This window comes from Musa acuminata, chromosome BXJ3-4 (assembly GCF_036884655.1).
Source record: "Musa acuminata AAA Group cultivar baxijiao chromosome BXJ3-4, Cavendish_Baxijiao_AAA, whole genome shotgun sequence".
In the NCBI taxonomy this organism is placed as follows: domain Eukaryota; kingdom Viridiplantae; phylum Streptophyta; class Magnoliopsida; order Zingiberales; family Musaceae; genus Musa; species Musa acuminata.
Window position 1 is genome coordinate 38,149,016 of NC_088352.1, and position 17,504 is coordinate 38,166,519.

A 17,504-nucleotide genomic window follows, 5' to 3' on the forward strand; every position below is an offset into this window, starting at 1 on the left:
ATATATTTTGCATAGGATTCAATGTCTAAATCCAATTATTCTCACAGAGGATTCTTTCCTAATCCACCACCAATTGAAGGTAAAACAACCTATCAATCTAGACATTACAAATAATGAGTTGGGAGACTTCACTAAATTATGCCATCTCATGCCTCATTCTCATAAGAGTAGCATTGATAGCACTCCATGCCACAAGATCATATGCTTTGACAATTTATAACTTTGGGAGGACAAAGAGCATCCTTGCCTTTTGAGCTAGCAATGAAATCATGGATGCTTCTCCTATAAATAAAAGCTAATCATTTCCTTACTAACAAACCCCTAAGTTTATTCCTAATCCCATAGGTAATAACCTGAGATTCCAATTTATTAATAACATTTCACTAGAGAGAATACTTATAAAAATAATGACTTATTCAAAATATCTCCTAAAATACATCTCATAAATTCTTAAAAAATCTACACTGAAATCATCTAACAAAACTTTCTTTCAATTCCAGTCTAAGGGCAAAATGAATTTGAAAGAGGTTCAAAGACCTATACAAGACAGATTGATAGTCAAAGGATAAGGCAAAACATAACAGTTCAATCAGCTAATAGGATTTGTTGACTATGATGTCAATTAATCTTTTTCTCATTCGATCTGATCTTGTAGTGTATTAAACAATTGTTGTACACTTATGTTAGCCCTTTCTTGAGGTAATTAATTGTACATTTATATGAACAAAATGAAAAAAAAAATTAAATTAAATGGACCATAAGATCCATTTGGTTGATATCTATAAAGGGAATGTTATAAAAGACATTTTTTTTATATCTGTATCTTACTCAAAATTATTATTATTTTTATGATACAAAGATCCTCATATAAGATAATTTATGAGAATTTATTTGATGATTGATTGTGAACTTCATCTTCCATCTTACAAGAGAATCAATTATTTTTCTTTAGAAAGGATAATTGATGAAAACTAATTTTTTTTTCTTTATAAAGTATAAACCAACTAAGCTAACTAATATATTCAATATAATTATATATATATATATATATATATATTTATATATTTCACTTCCATCTTACATGCTTTATTATTGAGATATTATTATAAATTATATTATTATCCAAAAGTTCATGCAATTCATTATATTTTTGAGTTTGTAAAAAGATAAAAAGTGCATTTTTTTTTTGACACAGCAGCAGCGGCAATGCCTCAGGCGGCCGTATGTATGTCTGTATTCCTCATGCGTCTTAATCCTCCCCTCCCGCACCCCAATTCCATTGCTCGTCATAAAACCCCCCCCCCCACCCCCCCACCCAACCTTCCCCCATCCCCTTACCCTTCCGACCTCTTCGAAGAATCGACATGACAATATGAATTAGAGATTGGAAGCCCATCCCCTCCGGTTTCTTGAATCCCTCCGACCGATCCGCTCGCAAACCCTCGTCCCGATTCCGATCGAACGAGGCCAAAAGAACCCTACGCAAGGGATTCCCAACGGAGGTGCCGCGAGAGCTGATCGATCTAGCGGGGCTTCCTCCGCCTCGCTCGCGATGAGCCGGAGGGTGCGGCGGCGGTGCTCCTACTCCAGGGACAAGGAGAAGGTCACCGTACTGCCGCCCTACCCCGAGGCCTACGATCACTGCGAGATCCCGCTGCCCGCTGCGGCGGCCGTGGACTGGACTGCCCTCCCTGACGACACGGTGGTCCAGATCTTTTCCCGCCTCAATTACGGCGATCGTGCCTGCCTCGCGTCCACCTGCCGGGCCTGGCGCCTCCTCGGCTCCTCCCCCAGCCTCTGGACGTCGCTGGACCTCCGCGCCCATCGCTGCGATCTTGACACTGCGGCCGCCCTCGCGGGGCGGTGCGCCCACCTCCGCCGGCTCCGCTTCCACGGGTCCTCCTCCGCCTCGGCCCTCATCAATCTCCAGGCGCGCGGTCTCCGGGAGATTGCGGGGGACTATTGCCGCGACATCACCGACGCCACCCTCTCCGTGCTTGCCGCGCGCCATGAGGCCCTCGAGAGTCTCCAGATCGGCCCGGAACCCTGCGGGAGGATCACTAGCGATGCGGTCCGCCATGTCGCCATGTGCTGCACCAGGCTGAGGCGGCTGCGCCTCTCTGGTATACGTGAGATCAACGGGGACGCCATTAACGCCCTTGCGAGGCACTGCCCACAGTTGGCGGAGGTTGCATTCTTGGACTGCAGCATGGTGGATGAGGGTGCCCTCGAGAAGGTGGTGTCTCTCAAGTTCTTGTCGGTGGCTGGCTCAAGGAATTTGAAGTGGGCTACGGCATCCCTCTCGTGGAGCAACCTCCCAAGCTTGGTTGGTGTGGATGTTTCGAGGACCGATATCTCTGCTAGTGCTGTCTCGAGGCTTCTGTCGACAGCAAAAACTTTGAAGGTACTGTGCGCTCTCAACTGTGCGGCACTCGAGGAGGAAGGGAGCCATAGTCCTACAGCATTCAGCAACACTAAGGGGAAGCTGCTCTTTGCCCAATTCACTGACGTTTTCAAAGGGATTGCTTCTTTGTTCAGGGGATCTGTTGTAAAGGAGCAGACGATTTTTGAGGAATGGAGAAGCTTGCAGAATGAGGATAAGATCCTGAGTGATATCATGAACTGGCTAGAGTGGATACTCTCACACTCGCTTCTTCGTATAGCAGAGAGTAATCCACACGGAATGGATGAGTTTTGGTTGAGACAAGGGGCTGCTCTATTGCTAAGCTTAGTAAGAAGTCCACAGGAGGATGTACAGGAGAGAGCAGCGACTGGGCTGGCGACCTTTGTAGTGACTGATGATGAGAATGCAACAGTGGAACCAGCAAGGGCAGAAGCGGTAATGCGAAATGGTGGAATACCTTTGCTTTTGGAACTCGCGAGATCTTGTCGGGAGGGTGTACAGTCTGAAGCTGCCAAGGTTGAACTTTGAGCTGATATGTTTGTGGCTTGATTTGGTTGGGTTTATCTTAAGATACCTTGAATGTGCAGGCCATTGCAAACTTGTCAGTGAATTCCAAAGTTGCAAAAGCGGTTGCTGATGAAGGGGGAATTGGTATTCTTGCTAACCTTGCAAGGTCCTCAAACAGGTTGGTTGCTGAAGAAGCTGCTGGAGGGCTTTGGAACCTTTCTGTGGGAGAAGAGCATAAGGTGTGCCTTCCATTGGATATATGTGACCTGCCTTGGTTGTAATTTTCAGTGACATTGTTGGTTGTGGTTTTAGGCTGCCATTGCTGAGGCTGGTGGGGTGAAAGCTCTGGTGAACCTTATTTTCAAATGGACATCTGGAGTAGATGGAGTTCTTGTATGCATCTTATTTGATTAAAAATCAGTACATGCAGAATAAAAGAAAATTTATTAACGCGCTTGTTTTATTCTTAAACAGGAACGAGCTGCTGGTGCTCTTGCAAATCTGGCTGCCGATGACAAGTGCAGTGTGGAGATTGCAATGGCTGGTGGTGTCCATGCACTTGTGACACTTGCAAGGTTATGCAAGGTCGAGGGCGTGCAAGAACAGGTCTGAATTTCTTATAGTTTTGGTTTCCGATTCTTTATTACTTTGCCTGTTATACTTGGAGCATGAATTTGATGATATATTGCCTATGACTTTAAGATATTTTAAAGCATCAAAATTTGTTGGTTTTAATTTTTCTGGTATAATACTACAAATGATTTTGTTTATCTTGTCTATGTAACATGCATGTCAGCATACTGTTTTGTATTTAGTCTTCATCTCCTATGTTGTGCATTAGACTTGGTATCATTGGCAACAACATCAAGTTCAAGACTATTGTTTTCCTTTTATTTCTTATGGTACATTTTGTTTTTTGCCCATGTCAGAAGAGGGAAAAAGGAAAAAAAGTATGGTGGTGGTTGTTTGTTGAAGGTGGTTCTTATACATTCTCATTGATATCAATATATTTACGTGCCATCTTATACATCAATATACTTATGATCTTGAAAGTAGACATCTTAGGATATACATCGATATGCTTGGTATAGACATCTTATGACATACACCGATGGATATCAATATTTATTATGATCTTCAAAGTAGACATCTTTTTGGACACCTTTTAAACATCTGGACATCAGTTTCATTTTTGGTCATATTATTTCCTCACAAAGTTTTTTTCTTTTTCATGTTTCAAGGTTTATTTACTCGACTGTTCTTATCTCAGGCTGCTCGAGCATTAGCCAATTTGGCAGCTCATGGTGACAGCAATAGTAATAATGCTGCTGTTGGTCAAGAGGCAGGTGCACTCGAAGCACTTGTGCAACTAACTTATTCTCAAAATGAAGGTGTAAGGTGATTGTTCTTTTGAAATTTGTTCTCAGAAAATCTTCATAAATTGTCATTATTTGCAATATTATTACATTTATTTATTTCGTGGAGTTTTAATCATGTTGCATGTGCATGGATGCCTTTATTTGCTATTCATGTATTCAAGATAAAATTTGTTTTTCTTCCTATTCTTTTGGATGCTAAGATTTTTTTTCTAATGTGAAAAGCAACTTGTAGAGTTGCTTCTATTATTACATGATTATCTTTGTTTGTTTAATTGTCTTTCGGTAATACTAACTTTTCTTTTCAGTATTGGTTATGCTTGTTATGGAAGTAGTTAACCTGTGATATTTTTGTTTCTACAAATTGACCAGGCAAGAAGCTGCTGGTGCTTTATGGAACTTATCTTTTGATGATAGAAACCGAGAAGCAATTGCTTTAGCTGGTGGAGTTGAGGCATTGGTATTTTTTTTATCATCTACTCAATTCATTTTACATATACAATATTTCTTTCTGCCTATATGTTTCTCTTTTTTTTATAGAATTTCACAGATCCAACTATATCTTTTGATTGAAACCTTTTTTCCCTTTTTTTCTTTGACATGTTTGTCAGTGATGATGGTGTTATTTGCTGGATTGACACTTACATCATGTCGAAGAGTCGAATTTTACATTTTAGCTTCTATGCCTTTTTAAGTTTGGTTGGATGAACTGTTTAATTTGTCGATGATTTGTCTTTCAAAAGCTGGGATGTTGCAGTCCTTGCATGTTCTTTTAAGGCTGTAGCGACAAAAATATAGGCAACAAACCCATTTCTTACGGCTAAACATCCTATATGTGATGTCATGATGATCCAGGGTGCTCAACATAATGTGCCTGTTATATAAGTCTCATGCCTTTCTAGAACAACACTATGCTACAGAAAGCAAATGTTTAGGATACAGTTGTTCAGAAGCTAAACCTTTGGTTTCTGCAGAGTTACAAGTAGTGTCATTGGAACAAGAAATGGTAATAGTGTTGGCAGATTGCAGTGGATAAAGAAAAATCAGCTTGGTTACTCTTCCATGCTAGTCATTGTGCAATATATCACCAACAATATTTGCTTGTGCTTAATTCTTTTCTCGTCTGAGGATTTTTGTTTCATGGAAATTATTTGTGGCAATACCTTTTTGGCATGGAATGGAATCGCACTGTGCTAGTTAATAGACCCATATGTTGGCTGCATGGGGCCAAAATCTGCATAGCAATCAATATGTTCACACCTTTGACATGGGTTGACATGGTAGGTTCCGGTATCTTTCTGGCGGCCTACATGTGTTGATTGGCATGATAATCCTTGTTCCTGTAATTAGTAAGACCTACGATTCTTGGTAAAGCTTTTTAATCTTGTGGATTAGTTGCACTTTACTAATTGCATACATCGTTTACAAGAGAATTTCATCTCTAGTATCCGTCTTCCTTTGTTCTCTGGATTTATTGGTAGATAATCTTCAATCAATGGACACAGTGTGATGTATATTATGCTGGTCATTTCTATTCACTCATCAAATTATCTGTACAGATTACTAAAGCCATGAGTTTTCTTAGTGGTTTTAAGTTTAAGAGTTTAAATTCTCCCCAGTGTTTTTGATGATTTAATTATTATCAGCAGCTCCTATACTTTAATGTTCCATGTTTGGATTTTTGTATTTTGTTGTTCGAGTAAATGAAATTTCACATTGCTAGTTAATTTTCTTTCTACATTCAATTGTTCAGGTGGCTCTCGCACATGCATGTGCAAATGCTTCTCAAGGACTTCAGGAAAGGGCTGCGGGGGCGTTATGGGGTTTGTCAGTCTCAGAAGCTAATAGGTAAAGATCATTGTTGTTGTTATTGTTACTATTCTTCTAGTTAAGATGCTTGTGACATGACTTCTGTTTCATGGACATGCTGATATGTGATTTGGTACTTGCAGCTCCTGTTCTGTAATGAAGTCAAATAACATATGAGACTAGTTACTCCTTCATATTAGCTAATAATGGCTTGAGATGATGTTTAATACCTAAAATTAGTATTTAAGCTTTTCATACCTATATAATATCATAGTGGTGCTAGGTTTAATCTTAAAGAGAAGATTTTGATTTGTACAACTTGCACTTATTTGGAAGGAGATCGCTAAAAGCCTAAAACTACCATGCTTCTAACATGTTAAGCTGGAGGTAATTTCAGTCTTTCAGAGATCAATTATAATTTTCGGTCTGAATTATGCTTAAGCTGGATGAGAGCACTTCTTTTTTGTGCTTTGGAGTGGGGAGCAAAATCCCTAAATTGGTTTAAACTTTAAAGCATGGTCATATGTTCTGTGGTATCTTGTAATTATGTGAACTATGTCATGAGTGAGTGTGAATTTTCTAAAATATCAGAATTAAAGTGTAGCAACATCAGCAAGGTGCTTACTGATGGTTTTTATCTTTGATTCTTGGATAGAAGGGAACTCCTCCAGGTCTCATACAAGGGAACTTGAATATGAGATGAATCTTTTTCTTGTTAGCTTTTCCATCGAGTTTGCAATTTAGAGGAGAATGAATGTTCTCAGTTTAGAATATTTCTTGTACAATAGTGTCCAATCTTAAGGATTTAAGCACCCTATGTCACTGTGTTTTACTTTGCTTTCCTGATCTAAAATTGGTTCACAAGTTAAGTTGCCTGAGTTCATGCATGTGTGCTTGTCCGATGGTCAAGACTACATTAAGATTGAGTGCAGGTTCTTGTTGGTGCATAAGCAGTATACAGGTTAAGTTGACGTTACTTTTGCTGGACTAAATTTTTTTGTTTATGATTTTTGTTTAATTTTCTTAAGTTTGACTATCTGTTGTTCCTTTAGGTTGCACTGGATCAAAAAATACTTGGGTTTTTTATATTTGCATAAGGCAACACAATTTGTATGGCCTTGAGATGGATCATTAAGCCATGATAGTGCATTCAATGCACCTCTGAACTTTTTGTTGAATTCCTAAATGTTGAAGTCTGAGTCTCTGGAAGTGTACAATTTTGAGAATCCACTTTTTGGGTTCTGATACACAAGTATTAAATGCCAAAATGCCATAAGTTCCAGCGGAAGTCCATTTCTGGCCACTCACTTTCTGTAAAACTAAATGATGTTCATGTACCAAACATCAAAATACCCCGATTTCCAGTCAAAGCCTACTTTTGGGTGCTCAATTTTCTGTGGTATAAATGACACCTTAGCTTTTGATATGGTGTGCTGTCATATGTACCATGAATTTTCTTCTGCCATGTTTGTACCTTGCATGATTTAAAGCGTCAATACTGAACCTATATTAATCCTTGGCCAGACCAGTACACTTCTGGTGTACTGGTTGGTATAGACCAAAGAGAATGAGATAAAAAAGAGGGAAGGAGGAAGAGGTCGAGAGGAGGAGGAGAGAGGAGGTTTAGGAGTGGGGATGCCTGTTGTAAACGGCCAAGACAGCTGTCTACAGCAGGCTGGATATATTAAAAAGTTCAAAAAGACAGTTCTGCATTGTACTGAGTGATTTTTTGAACTGTGGTACCAGCCAAGTGCCTGTTCCTGATTGGACAGGTAAACACTGTCCTGCCAGTTTTAAACTGTGGTACCGCATATGCACTCGTTATATCTGCAGCATGGCAGGGGCGCAATTGCTGCTGCTTATGGTACGCAACTGAGGCATAAGAAGCTTATGATTTACTTCCATAACCATGAGTAAATCTGCAAGTGGTTTTGGGAAAGGGAGGTTTTGTGGTCTTGTGAAAAACTACTTATATTTACATCTATTATTTCTTGTAGTGTCGCAATAATTTTTTCATAGAATTTCTTTTGTTTTTGCTCATCTAAAGGTGTTAACCTTTTCTTTTTATAATTTGCATTTAATTTGTGATATGCCTCAAAAGGTCTGACCTTATCCAAAACAGAGCATGGACCAGTATAATGTGGGCCAAGGTTGGGCTTGAGGTACAGTCATTTGATAAAAGACTAAGCTATGATTTATATATTCTGAAATTATTCACTTCAGATAGTTTCTGAAATGACAATATAATTTCAATTGTTTCCTCTGTTTTTCAAAGTTTATGCTTTCTTTGTTTTTTTTCCTATTAATGGAATTCTTTGTGGTACCTAGCATTGCAATTGGACGAGAAGGTGGTGTTGCACCATTAATTGCATTGGCACGCTCAGATGCCGAAGTAAGTTGTGATATGCTTCAAGTTTGCTGGATATTGCTGTTGCAACATTTATTTGATGTACATGAAGCTTCTTTACCTCGTAGTGATGGCAAAGTAGGGGATTCCAAATAGATGCAATTAATTTTTCTTGTAGCTATTTTTTAATATTGGACTCTCGTATTTATGAAAGTTTGAAGTATACATGAAAATAAATATTTTGGTAAATTTGATCCAAAGTTGTCTAATTGGAATAAGTCAAGTTTACTTAAAAATAATTGTATTTGGGATTGGGAATCTTATATGGGGTTGTAGCTGTTCTAGACGTGAGTCTTTTAGTCTGTTGCCTCAAGCCACCACTTCATGCCTTTATAAGTAATTGATGATATTTAAGTTGAGAAATCCATCTCTAAATCTCAATGCATCTTTGTAGAAGTTAACACTTAACATTATCAATAGTAGATTGTATTTCAATTTATATAGTACTTTGGTCTATCATTTGGGAAAAAGCTCTTTTTAACTAAAAAAATTAAAATGAGTTGGCCACAGTATTGAATTAGAATGATATGCTGCACATGTTGTTGCTTGTGTACTTAAAAGTGCATAACATGTGTACACACTAGAACCTGCTTATATATGATGCACATTAGTTTCAGAGATATATAGGTAAATTGTACCTCTACTACTGTGTTTGACTGTGTATTTCCAGTTAATGGTGACTAAATCTCAAATAAGTCTGGTCCTCATCAGATGTTCTATGAATTTCCTCAATGTTAAAATGTAAATTGAAGGGCATCATTGAGTAATGGTGTTCCTACAAGATTTTGTCAAAAGAATTGACAGCAAAGGAATCATGTTTCATGTCTTGTATCTCTTGTCATTGAAATGATCCCATTGAACTTACTATTGAAACTTATTTAACTTTTCAAAAATTGTGGCACTTAGCATTATCAAGAATCAAATAATTGTTTTGTCTGATTACTTCATACTTTCTTCTTCTACAGGATGTCCATGAGACTGCTGCTGGAGCTCTCTGGAATCTTGCCTTCAATACTGGTAATGCTCTCCGAATAATTGAAGAAGGGGGAGTTCCAGCCCTTGTACATCTTTGTTCATCATCTGGATCAAAAATGGCCCGTTTTATGGCTGCATTGGCACTTGCTTATATGTTTGATGGAAGGTACTAAATTAAATATTTCCTCTTGCTAATGTATGATGCATGTTAGAGATTAAGTCACTCATGTTGATTTTAGGTATTTATATAGTCGTTAAAAGTTTTTAATTTAATAACAACGGAACACACATTAAAGGATTTTTTTTTGTTGCTTAGTTTTTTGGAGTTCAGATTATCGCAATTTGTTTTCACGCAAGTATATTTCAATATGTTTACTCTATATATGTATTCATATTGATAAGCATATATATACTATTTTAGACTTTGAAAAGATGATAAATTGAGTTGAAAACAATGTTATTAAATATGAGAAATTTTCTATTCATCATGACTTGTCTATTATATATATGTGTGTGTGTGTGTGTGTGAAGAATTTATTATCAAAAGATTATTTTTAGGTCACGGCGTGGAACCATGTAAAGGTAAAGTCATATATGTTAAACCATACAAGCGGCCATGTTATCCAGCTGTATGCTGGAGTTCATGTATGATTATATCTTGAACAAGCATTTGCTTTTCTAAACCCCATTGAGTATATTATTAAGTTAAGAGATGGTTGAAAGAGAGAAGAGTATTCTCACTGGGGAAACAAATCACTTTAGGGTGACAAAAAATGGCAGCCCAATGCATGAGGCTGCCACCACTTTAGGGTGATGACCTGCCATTAGGAAGGTGTTGCCATATCATGCTACATGTTTTCTTAGTTGGAGATACACTATTGCTCTAAAAGATTTTTCTGATGTGAGATTGACAGTTTGACACTAAAATCTAACGTAATGGCTACTAATATTTCAATAGCTCTCGTGTCTGTATAACATGTGGTTTCACAAAATCATCTTAACCAATTATTTGTTCTCCATGTACCTGGCCCTTTTTTATCCTAATTTGAGACTTTCAGCGAAATGATGGGATGGAAAGATCGACATTTTGGTCATTGTTTGATGTTATTGTTATGTGGAATCTGACTTCAAAATACATGACCAAAATTGAAAATATTTCATAACCAGAATTTTTTTTTTAAAACCAAGGTTGAGCTTGGATAACTTGGACAAACCACCAAATAAAAGGTGCAGAGGTTTTACATCTTTTTAACCAGCTGCAATGCCATTTGCCACTTAGATGCATCTTGCTGCTTTGGTCAAGACAAAGGCCTACTGGAAGGACCTCATCCAATGAGAACATTGAGGACAATTCAGATTCTTTCTCTAAAAATTGATGGGAATAGATGATCACTTTCGTCCTGTGCATAAGAAAATTATAAAATTATGCATGTAAAAGTGTGAGGGTTACAAAATATCTGCAGAATCTTTCTCAGAGGAGAACATATGATTTCTCAGGGCATAACTTTTTGATATATATCATCACATCTGAAATTGCTAAAGCATTTTGCATCTGTGTTATTCTCATGAGTGATGCAATCATCTATTTCCTATGTATGTACACAATTGCTGGAATGGAAGGATGGTTTATAACCCTTAAGCAGTTTCAGATATGAGCGCGTCAAGGGTCTTTTTGTGTGTGTGTGCGTGTTTAAGTGGGTGGGTAGAGTGGTGTGGTGTGAAAATGAATAAAAGGAAAAACCTTTCTTCTTGTTGCTGTTGGATTCTTTGGTGATCAACTGATGTATTTCATCTTGTGGTGCAACAATGATTTCTATTTTTTGCCCTGTTGATTTTTTTGTTAATGTACATGTTCTTGTCTAAATTTTTTGAACTTTAGTTGTGCTCACAGAATGGATGAAGTTGCACTTGTTGGCTCTTCATTAGAAGGTTGTTCAAAGAGCGTTAATTTTGATGGTGCTAGAAGGATGGCATTGAAGCATATAGAAGCCTTCGTGCTGACGTTTTCAGATCCACACGTTTTCTCGATGGCTGCTGCATCCTCAGCTCCTGCAGCCTTGGCACAGGTAGCAGATGCAGCTCGCATACAAGAAGCAGGACATTTGAGATGCAGGTTTGTATTTGTTTCTTCTTGTTACTAAATACTAATAAAAAATTTCAGAATAGGATGGCCAAAAATCTGACACTGGTTTGACAATTGTGAAATCTGCTGGTTCTGAAGTTATAAATCTTTTCATTTTACTATAAGCACTATGGCCACTCCAGCTTTAATGTTCCATGCTGAGAGTTTGCTGTTACCTGAAAAATGGATCATCAATACGCATTAGGCATTTATATAATTACCGGTGCACTACTATTGATTTGAGCCTCTACCCTGGCTTGCTTTTTACCTAGTTTGGTGATTTAGTCTATGTACTTTATAGGAGGGTTAGAATTTGCCTGCCTTAATGTCACTAACTGTCCATCTCTCTCTTTCTTCATGTCACTACTGTGGTATTTCTGGATTCCTGAGGCCGGACTGCATTGCTTCTCAACGTTGTAGGAGAAGATAGAGGAGAGAAGAGATCATTGGAAATGAAGATGTCTTTGCCAGTGAAAGGCTTCAAGGTTGAAAGGTTTCCCTCTTTTAGTGCCACCAATGCCCTACCCCATGCCTACTGTTGGCATTCTGTTGAATGACCAACACTGCTGGTGTTGGCAATAACTGCATAAGCACATTATGTTAGCTGACCCTTGTACCCAATTTTGTCTAAGGTGAACTTTATATGTCAACACGAACTACAGTTGCTCTAGCTTGCAACTTGGCATGCTTAAACTGGCTAGAGAAATAGTAAGATCTAAAACATTTTGTACGTTGTATGGCTTGTGTGATCCGCAAAGTCTATTGATGGAAGGAATCTCAAAATTTTGATTAACTTGTTTCAGAAATTAAAGGTGTTAGTAGGATCTGCTTGTAAATTCTTGAAATTTTTGCATCTTTTTTTCCCTGTCTTCTTAAGGTGTGTTGACCCTTTGTATGCTTTACTTTTTTCTTTCAAGTTAGCACAAATAAAAAAAATTGTATTTACCTGCATTTATATTTATATTTTCTTACAGTGCTGCTGAGATAGGGAGATACATTGCCATGCTTCGAAATCCTTCATCCGTTCTTCGAGCGTGTGCTGCTTTTGCTCTTCTTCAGGTAATGTACAAGCATTGTCTATCAATCTGTGAAATGACCCATGTTGTTGGGTTGCTCCCTCCCCTTTCTCTTTCCCTGCCTCCCTTGCCATTCTCATCCTTTTGTTTTCCTAGAGATATGACCCAGATTCGTTGTGTTTGGAGTTAAAAAACTTCCTGATATCCTGCCTTTTGTTTGACCTGATATAAAACTGGTTCTTAGCTTAATTGAAGGAGTTTCTGGTGATTGAGTCAGCAATTTTGGGTTAAAAAAGGAATGAGACTCTCTTTACCTTGAAATCCTTTTCCCAGTGCACCATTCGCCAACTTGCATTAATTCCCTCCTCCCTGCCATTGGACATTCTTTCACATTCTGAACCTGCATTGACTTCCCTATTATCAGACTATTTTTAGCTTATAAAAATATTTTCTCTAGGTCATATTTTATCCAGAAAGCTAGAATTAATAACCTTAAGTTATATTCTGAAAATTTTATTGCATATATTTTATCATCATCCAAGGTTCTCTTGAGTGCAACTATGAATAGAATCACTGGAGTTGGCTCTAAATCTGGTCGAGTTCAACTAGTTATACAATGTTTTACTATATGTTAACGATTCTTTGTTGCTGTTTTCTCAAAATGCAGTTCACTATTCCTGGAGGTCGGCATGCAATGCACCATGCAGGCCTCATGCAGAAAGCTGGCGCACCACGAGTGCTTCGTGCTGCTGCGGCCGCTGCCACTGCTCCTGTTGAAGCCAAAATATTTGCAAGGATAGTTCTCAGGAATCTTGAACACCACCAACTAGAAGCTTCAGCATAAGTTCTGACGAACAGATAGATCTCATTGTGTAGGTAGGGAGGTCAAACTGTTCCTCTCGACTTGTATCAGCATGAAATGATGATGCATGTGCGCTAGTTCTGCTGCATGGAGATGCAGAGTTCTTGATGATGAAGCCTCCCTTCTCCGGTAGAGCAGGAGGTTTAAATTTCCCTTTTTTTGGCTGGTCCATATACTTTGACAATAAGACCCAATTGGGGCTTACCTGTGTTAATTAGATATTTATAAGTTTGCATGGTTTGGGTGCGCTTTTTGTATGTTCTTTTGGCATGTACAAGAAGGTGGTAGCGGCTAAAGGAACCAATATTTGTAACTTTTGCTGTTTGTTTATTCATTATGACATGATATTAGATTATTCTTCAGGAGTAAATGAGGCAGATATATATAGACAAAGTCTTTCATGGTGTGTCATTTTAGTGTTAATGATACATACTGTTCACTTGATCACGTTTGATTGTTGTTCATTGGATACAAGTGCATGTTCAATAACTCACTGGAGCAGTTTATATATATTTTTTTGGTAAATTTAAGGGCTCATAATATCGTGATGTTGAAATTATTTAAATCGTGATGTTGCATTGTATTATTTGTCCGTAAAGGATCAACTTAGTTACAACATTGTTTGAATAAATCGATAAGTTTGAAACAAACGATAAATTTGAAAGCAAGCGGTGGATAAGTCTCAGACGTCTTGAGGATAGTTTTATAAGCAATTCAGCAAATAATCATTGTGCAAGAGAAGCAGAAACAAGAACTTTAAAAGATTAATAAATAATCATAAATTCGTAAATGATTACTCATCGACATGTTGGCAAATTTTCGTATGCTTAACGTGTGAACTAATGAGTCAAATCAATGCTTAATATTATCCCAAATCTCAATCCAACCCTGTGCCACTGGGGGGTTCTAAGGTGTTAAGATGGTTGACGTTTTATATCATATCGCGATCTACAAAAAATAGACCATGACACGTGAAAATTGAGCGATAGCACTGCAGTGCTACAAATTATTTTTGCTCAAAATTTTTAAATTTTTAAACAAAAACACACAAATACAATACAAAACACATTGTCAAACATATATACAAACAAACAAAAGTGAGGAATAATCCGTTTACGAAGATGTTGCAGGTGCGCAATGATCGTTCGTGACATTCTTCCCCACTTAAATTTTTGATGCCCTCATCGACGCTTGCTGGTAGGCTTTAATGATTGCTTCTTCATATCGTAGAGTGTTTCTAAGCTCCCAACTAACCTTTTTTTTGGGAAACATTCGTCGATTCACTAAGTACTTAATTTGTTCTACTCTATTGGGTAGCTTTATTTTGCGATATACTAAACTGATTTCAACTTGCTTTTCATACGAGGCTTTGGTGGAGGATAGCCAAGTTGGAACACTTTGGGAGGTGTCTTGCGGATCTAAGTGGTGGGCTTTCAAGTTGCTTGCGTGGAAGATATTATGAATTTTGAGCTATGCCGGTAGTTGTAATTGCGATGAATAGTCCGTTGACAAAGATATTGTGGGTGCACAATGACCGTTTGTGACATTCTTCCTCACGTAAATTGTTGGTGCCCTCATCGATGCTAATTGGAAGGCTTTGATGACTGCTTCTTTGTATCGTATGGCGTTTTCAAGCTCCCAACTAACTTTTTTTGGGAAAATTTTCGTCAATTCACCAAGTACTTAATTTGTTTTGCTCTATTTTGTAGCTTTGTCTTGTGATATGCTAAAATGACTTCAACTCACTTTTCGTATAAGGCTTTGGTGGGGGGTAGCTGGGTTGGAACACTTTGGGAGAGATCCTGCGGATCTAAGTGGTAGGCTTTCAAGTTGCTTGCATGGAAGATATTATGAATTTCGAGCCATGCCGGTAGCTATAACTTGTAAGAGATATTGTCTACCCTATTGATAATTGAAAATGATCCTTCATATTTGTGCATTAGTCCCTTATGCACTTTTTGTCTAAAAAACTAAAGACATACCAATTGGAGCTTCACTAGCACTAAGTCACCAATTTTGAACTCTTATGGTCGCCTTCCCGAGTAATATCTATATTTGGGTGACATTCCTTTACAAAGTTATATGCTAATAGGCTACTCCCGATATAATCGATCGTCAAGGTGTGAGGAGTTGACAACTACTCTCCCGTAATGATCTTGAAGGGGCTCTTATTGGATACAAAGCTCCATTGCAAATTGTAGGAGAATTATGCTATGTCCAATGCATTCACTCAATCTTGTTGGTTGGCATTCACGTAGTGCTGAAGGTATTGCTCAAGGAGTGGATTTATTCTTTCAATATAACCATCCGTCTAGAGGTGAAGGATTATGGAAAATTATAACTTAGATACCAGCAATTTGAACAGATCAATCCAGAATCATCTCAAGAACAATGCGTCTCGATCACTAATGATATTATGCAGGACCCCTCAATACTTCACCACATTTTTCATTATCAACTTGGCTGTCTCCCACGTTGAGCAGTGTAAGGGTGTAGCAACAATGGTTGCATACTTTGAAAACTTATCAACAATCACGAGTATCGATCCAAGTCCCCCTACTATCGGCAAGCTTGATATGAAGTCTAAAGAAATGCTCTTCCATGGCCTTTTTGATACAGTTAACGACTTTCAAAATCCAGCTTCCACTGCTCTACCTTATCTTGTTGGCAAGTAAGACACGTCCGAACATATTCCTCCACATCAGTTTCTATCTTTGACAAATAGAAAACTCTCTCCATGACAACCAACATTCAATAAATACTCGGATGTCCAGTCTAAAGGGAATCGTGACACTCTCTCAAGACTTTACACCTCAAATTGTTTGCTCGAGGATCATAAACTTTATTCTCTTTAGTGTAGACAAGTCCCTCCTGGACCCAAAATTGTCATGTCTTGACCTCTTTGATCAATTGCATTAGGGTTACTACATGAGGATCACTGTACAGTCCATCCCTAATCATGAAAATAAAGTTGGTGTGCATCTAATTTGCTTGGCCCACCTTCCAATCGCATGACATTCACCAACTCCACTTTCCTGCTCAATGCATCAGTCACAACATTAGCTTTTTCGGGCTTATACTCTATTGTCATATCAAGCTCAACTAGGAAGTCCTGCCACTATGCTTTCCCTGGTGAGAGTTTCTTTTGAATTTGGAAGTGACTCAACATTATATTTCTCATCCTAAGCAAAATCACATTTCGAGAAGATAATGCCGCTAAATTCGTAGAGAGTGGACCACTACGGTCATTTCCTTCTCGTGCATCGAATATCACCGTGCATTCTCATTGAGCTTGTGACTCTTGTAGGTCATCGAGTGACCCTCTTGCATAAGTGCTTGTTAATAGTGAAGTCTGAAACATTTGAATAGACTTCGAAAGACTTTCCATTATCTGGTAATTTAAATACCGATTCTTCCAACACAACAACCTTTAGGTCTTGGAATACCACTTCATATTTGTTTGATCATCGCCAAGGCTACTTCTTCTTTAGCAACTCCGTCAGTGGAGTTGTGCGCTTCGAGTACTCAACTATGAAGCATCGATAATAGTTGACTAAACTAAGAAATGATCTTGGCTCCGGTACCTTATTTGGTGTTTGCCACTTTGCCACAGTATACACCTTTGATTTATCCATCGTGATGGAACCTTCATTAATTTAGTACCCCAAAAATAAAATCTCCATCTGGGCAAAGTAAAATTTATCCTTTTTCATGAATAATGTGTTCTCCCTAAGAGTCTTAAAAATTATTTGAAGGTGTTTGACATGCTCCTCGAGCGTTTGATTGTAGATGACAATATCGTCGAAGTAGATGATCGCAAACTTGTCGAGATATTCCTTGAACAATTGGTTCATGAGAGTGTATAATGTGGCTGAAGCGTTAGTTAACCCGAAAGGCATCACTAAGATCTCGAATGCTTCATACTTGGTTATACAGTTAGTATTCGCTTCATCGCCTTCAGTTATGCGCACCTACTAGTACCCTGACCAAAGATTGAGTTTGGAGAAATACTTCGCTTGCCTAGTT

General features: G+C 38.2%; 1 protein-coding gene across 4 annotated transcripts; it reads left to right on the forward strand.

Moving 5' to 3' along the window:
• The first annotated feature begins 1,314 nt into the window (after window positions 1-1,314).
• Window positions 1,315-13,840, forward strand: LOC135581819 (protein ARABIDILLO 1-like). 4 transcript variants are annotated; one of them, XR_010495781.1, is made up of 13 exons: window positions 1,315-2,920; window positions 2,992-3,150; window positions 3,224-3,304; window positions 3,386-3,517; window positions 4,182-4,309; window positions 4,660-4,747; window positions 6,041-6,135; window positions 8,425-8,488; window positions 9,469-9,644; window positions 11,358-11,591; window positions 12,021-12,085; window positions 12,575-12,659; window positions 13,284-13,335. XR_010495781.1 is itself a non-coding variant. In XM_065147507.1 (12 exons), the coding sequence occupies exons 1-12, from the start codon at window positions 1,553-1,555 to the stop codon at window positions 13,458-13,460; spliced, it is 2,787 nt and encodes a 928-aa protein (XP_065003579.1). In that variant the 5' UTR covers window positions 1,315-1,552; the 3' UTR covers window positions 13,461-13,840. The 4 variants fall into 4 exon arrangements, 2 of the variants coding, with proteins under 2 accessions (XP_065003579.1, XP_065003580.1); XR_010495782.1 differs by lacking the exon at window positions 13,284-13,335 and having other exon boundaries at window positions 12,021-12,093; window positions 12,575-12,654; XM_065147507.1 differs by lacking the exon at window positions 12,021-12,085 and having other exon boundaries at window positions 13,284-13,840.
• Window positions 13,841-17,504: the final 3,664 nt, after the last annotated feature.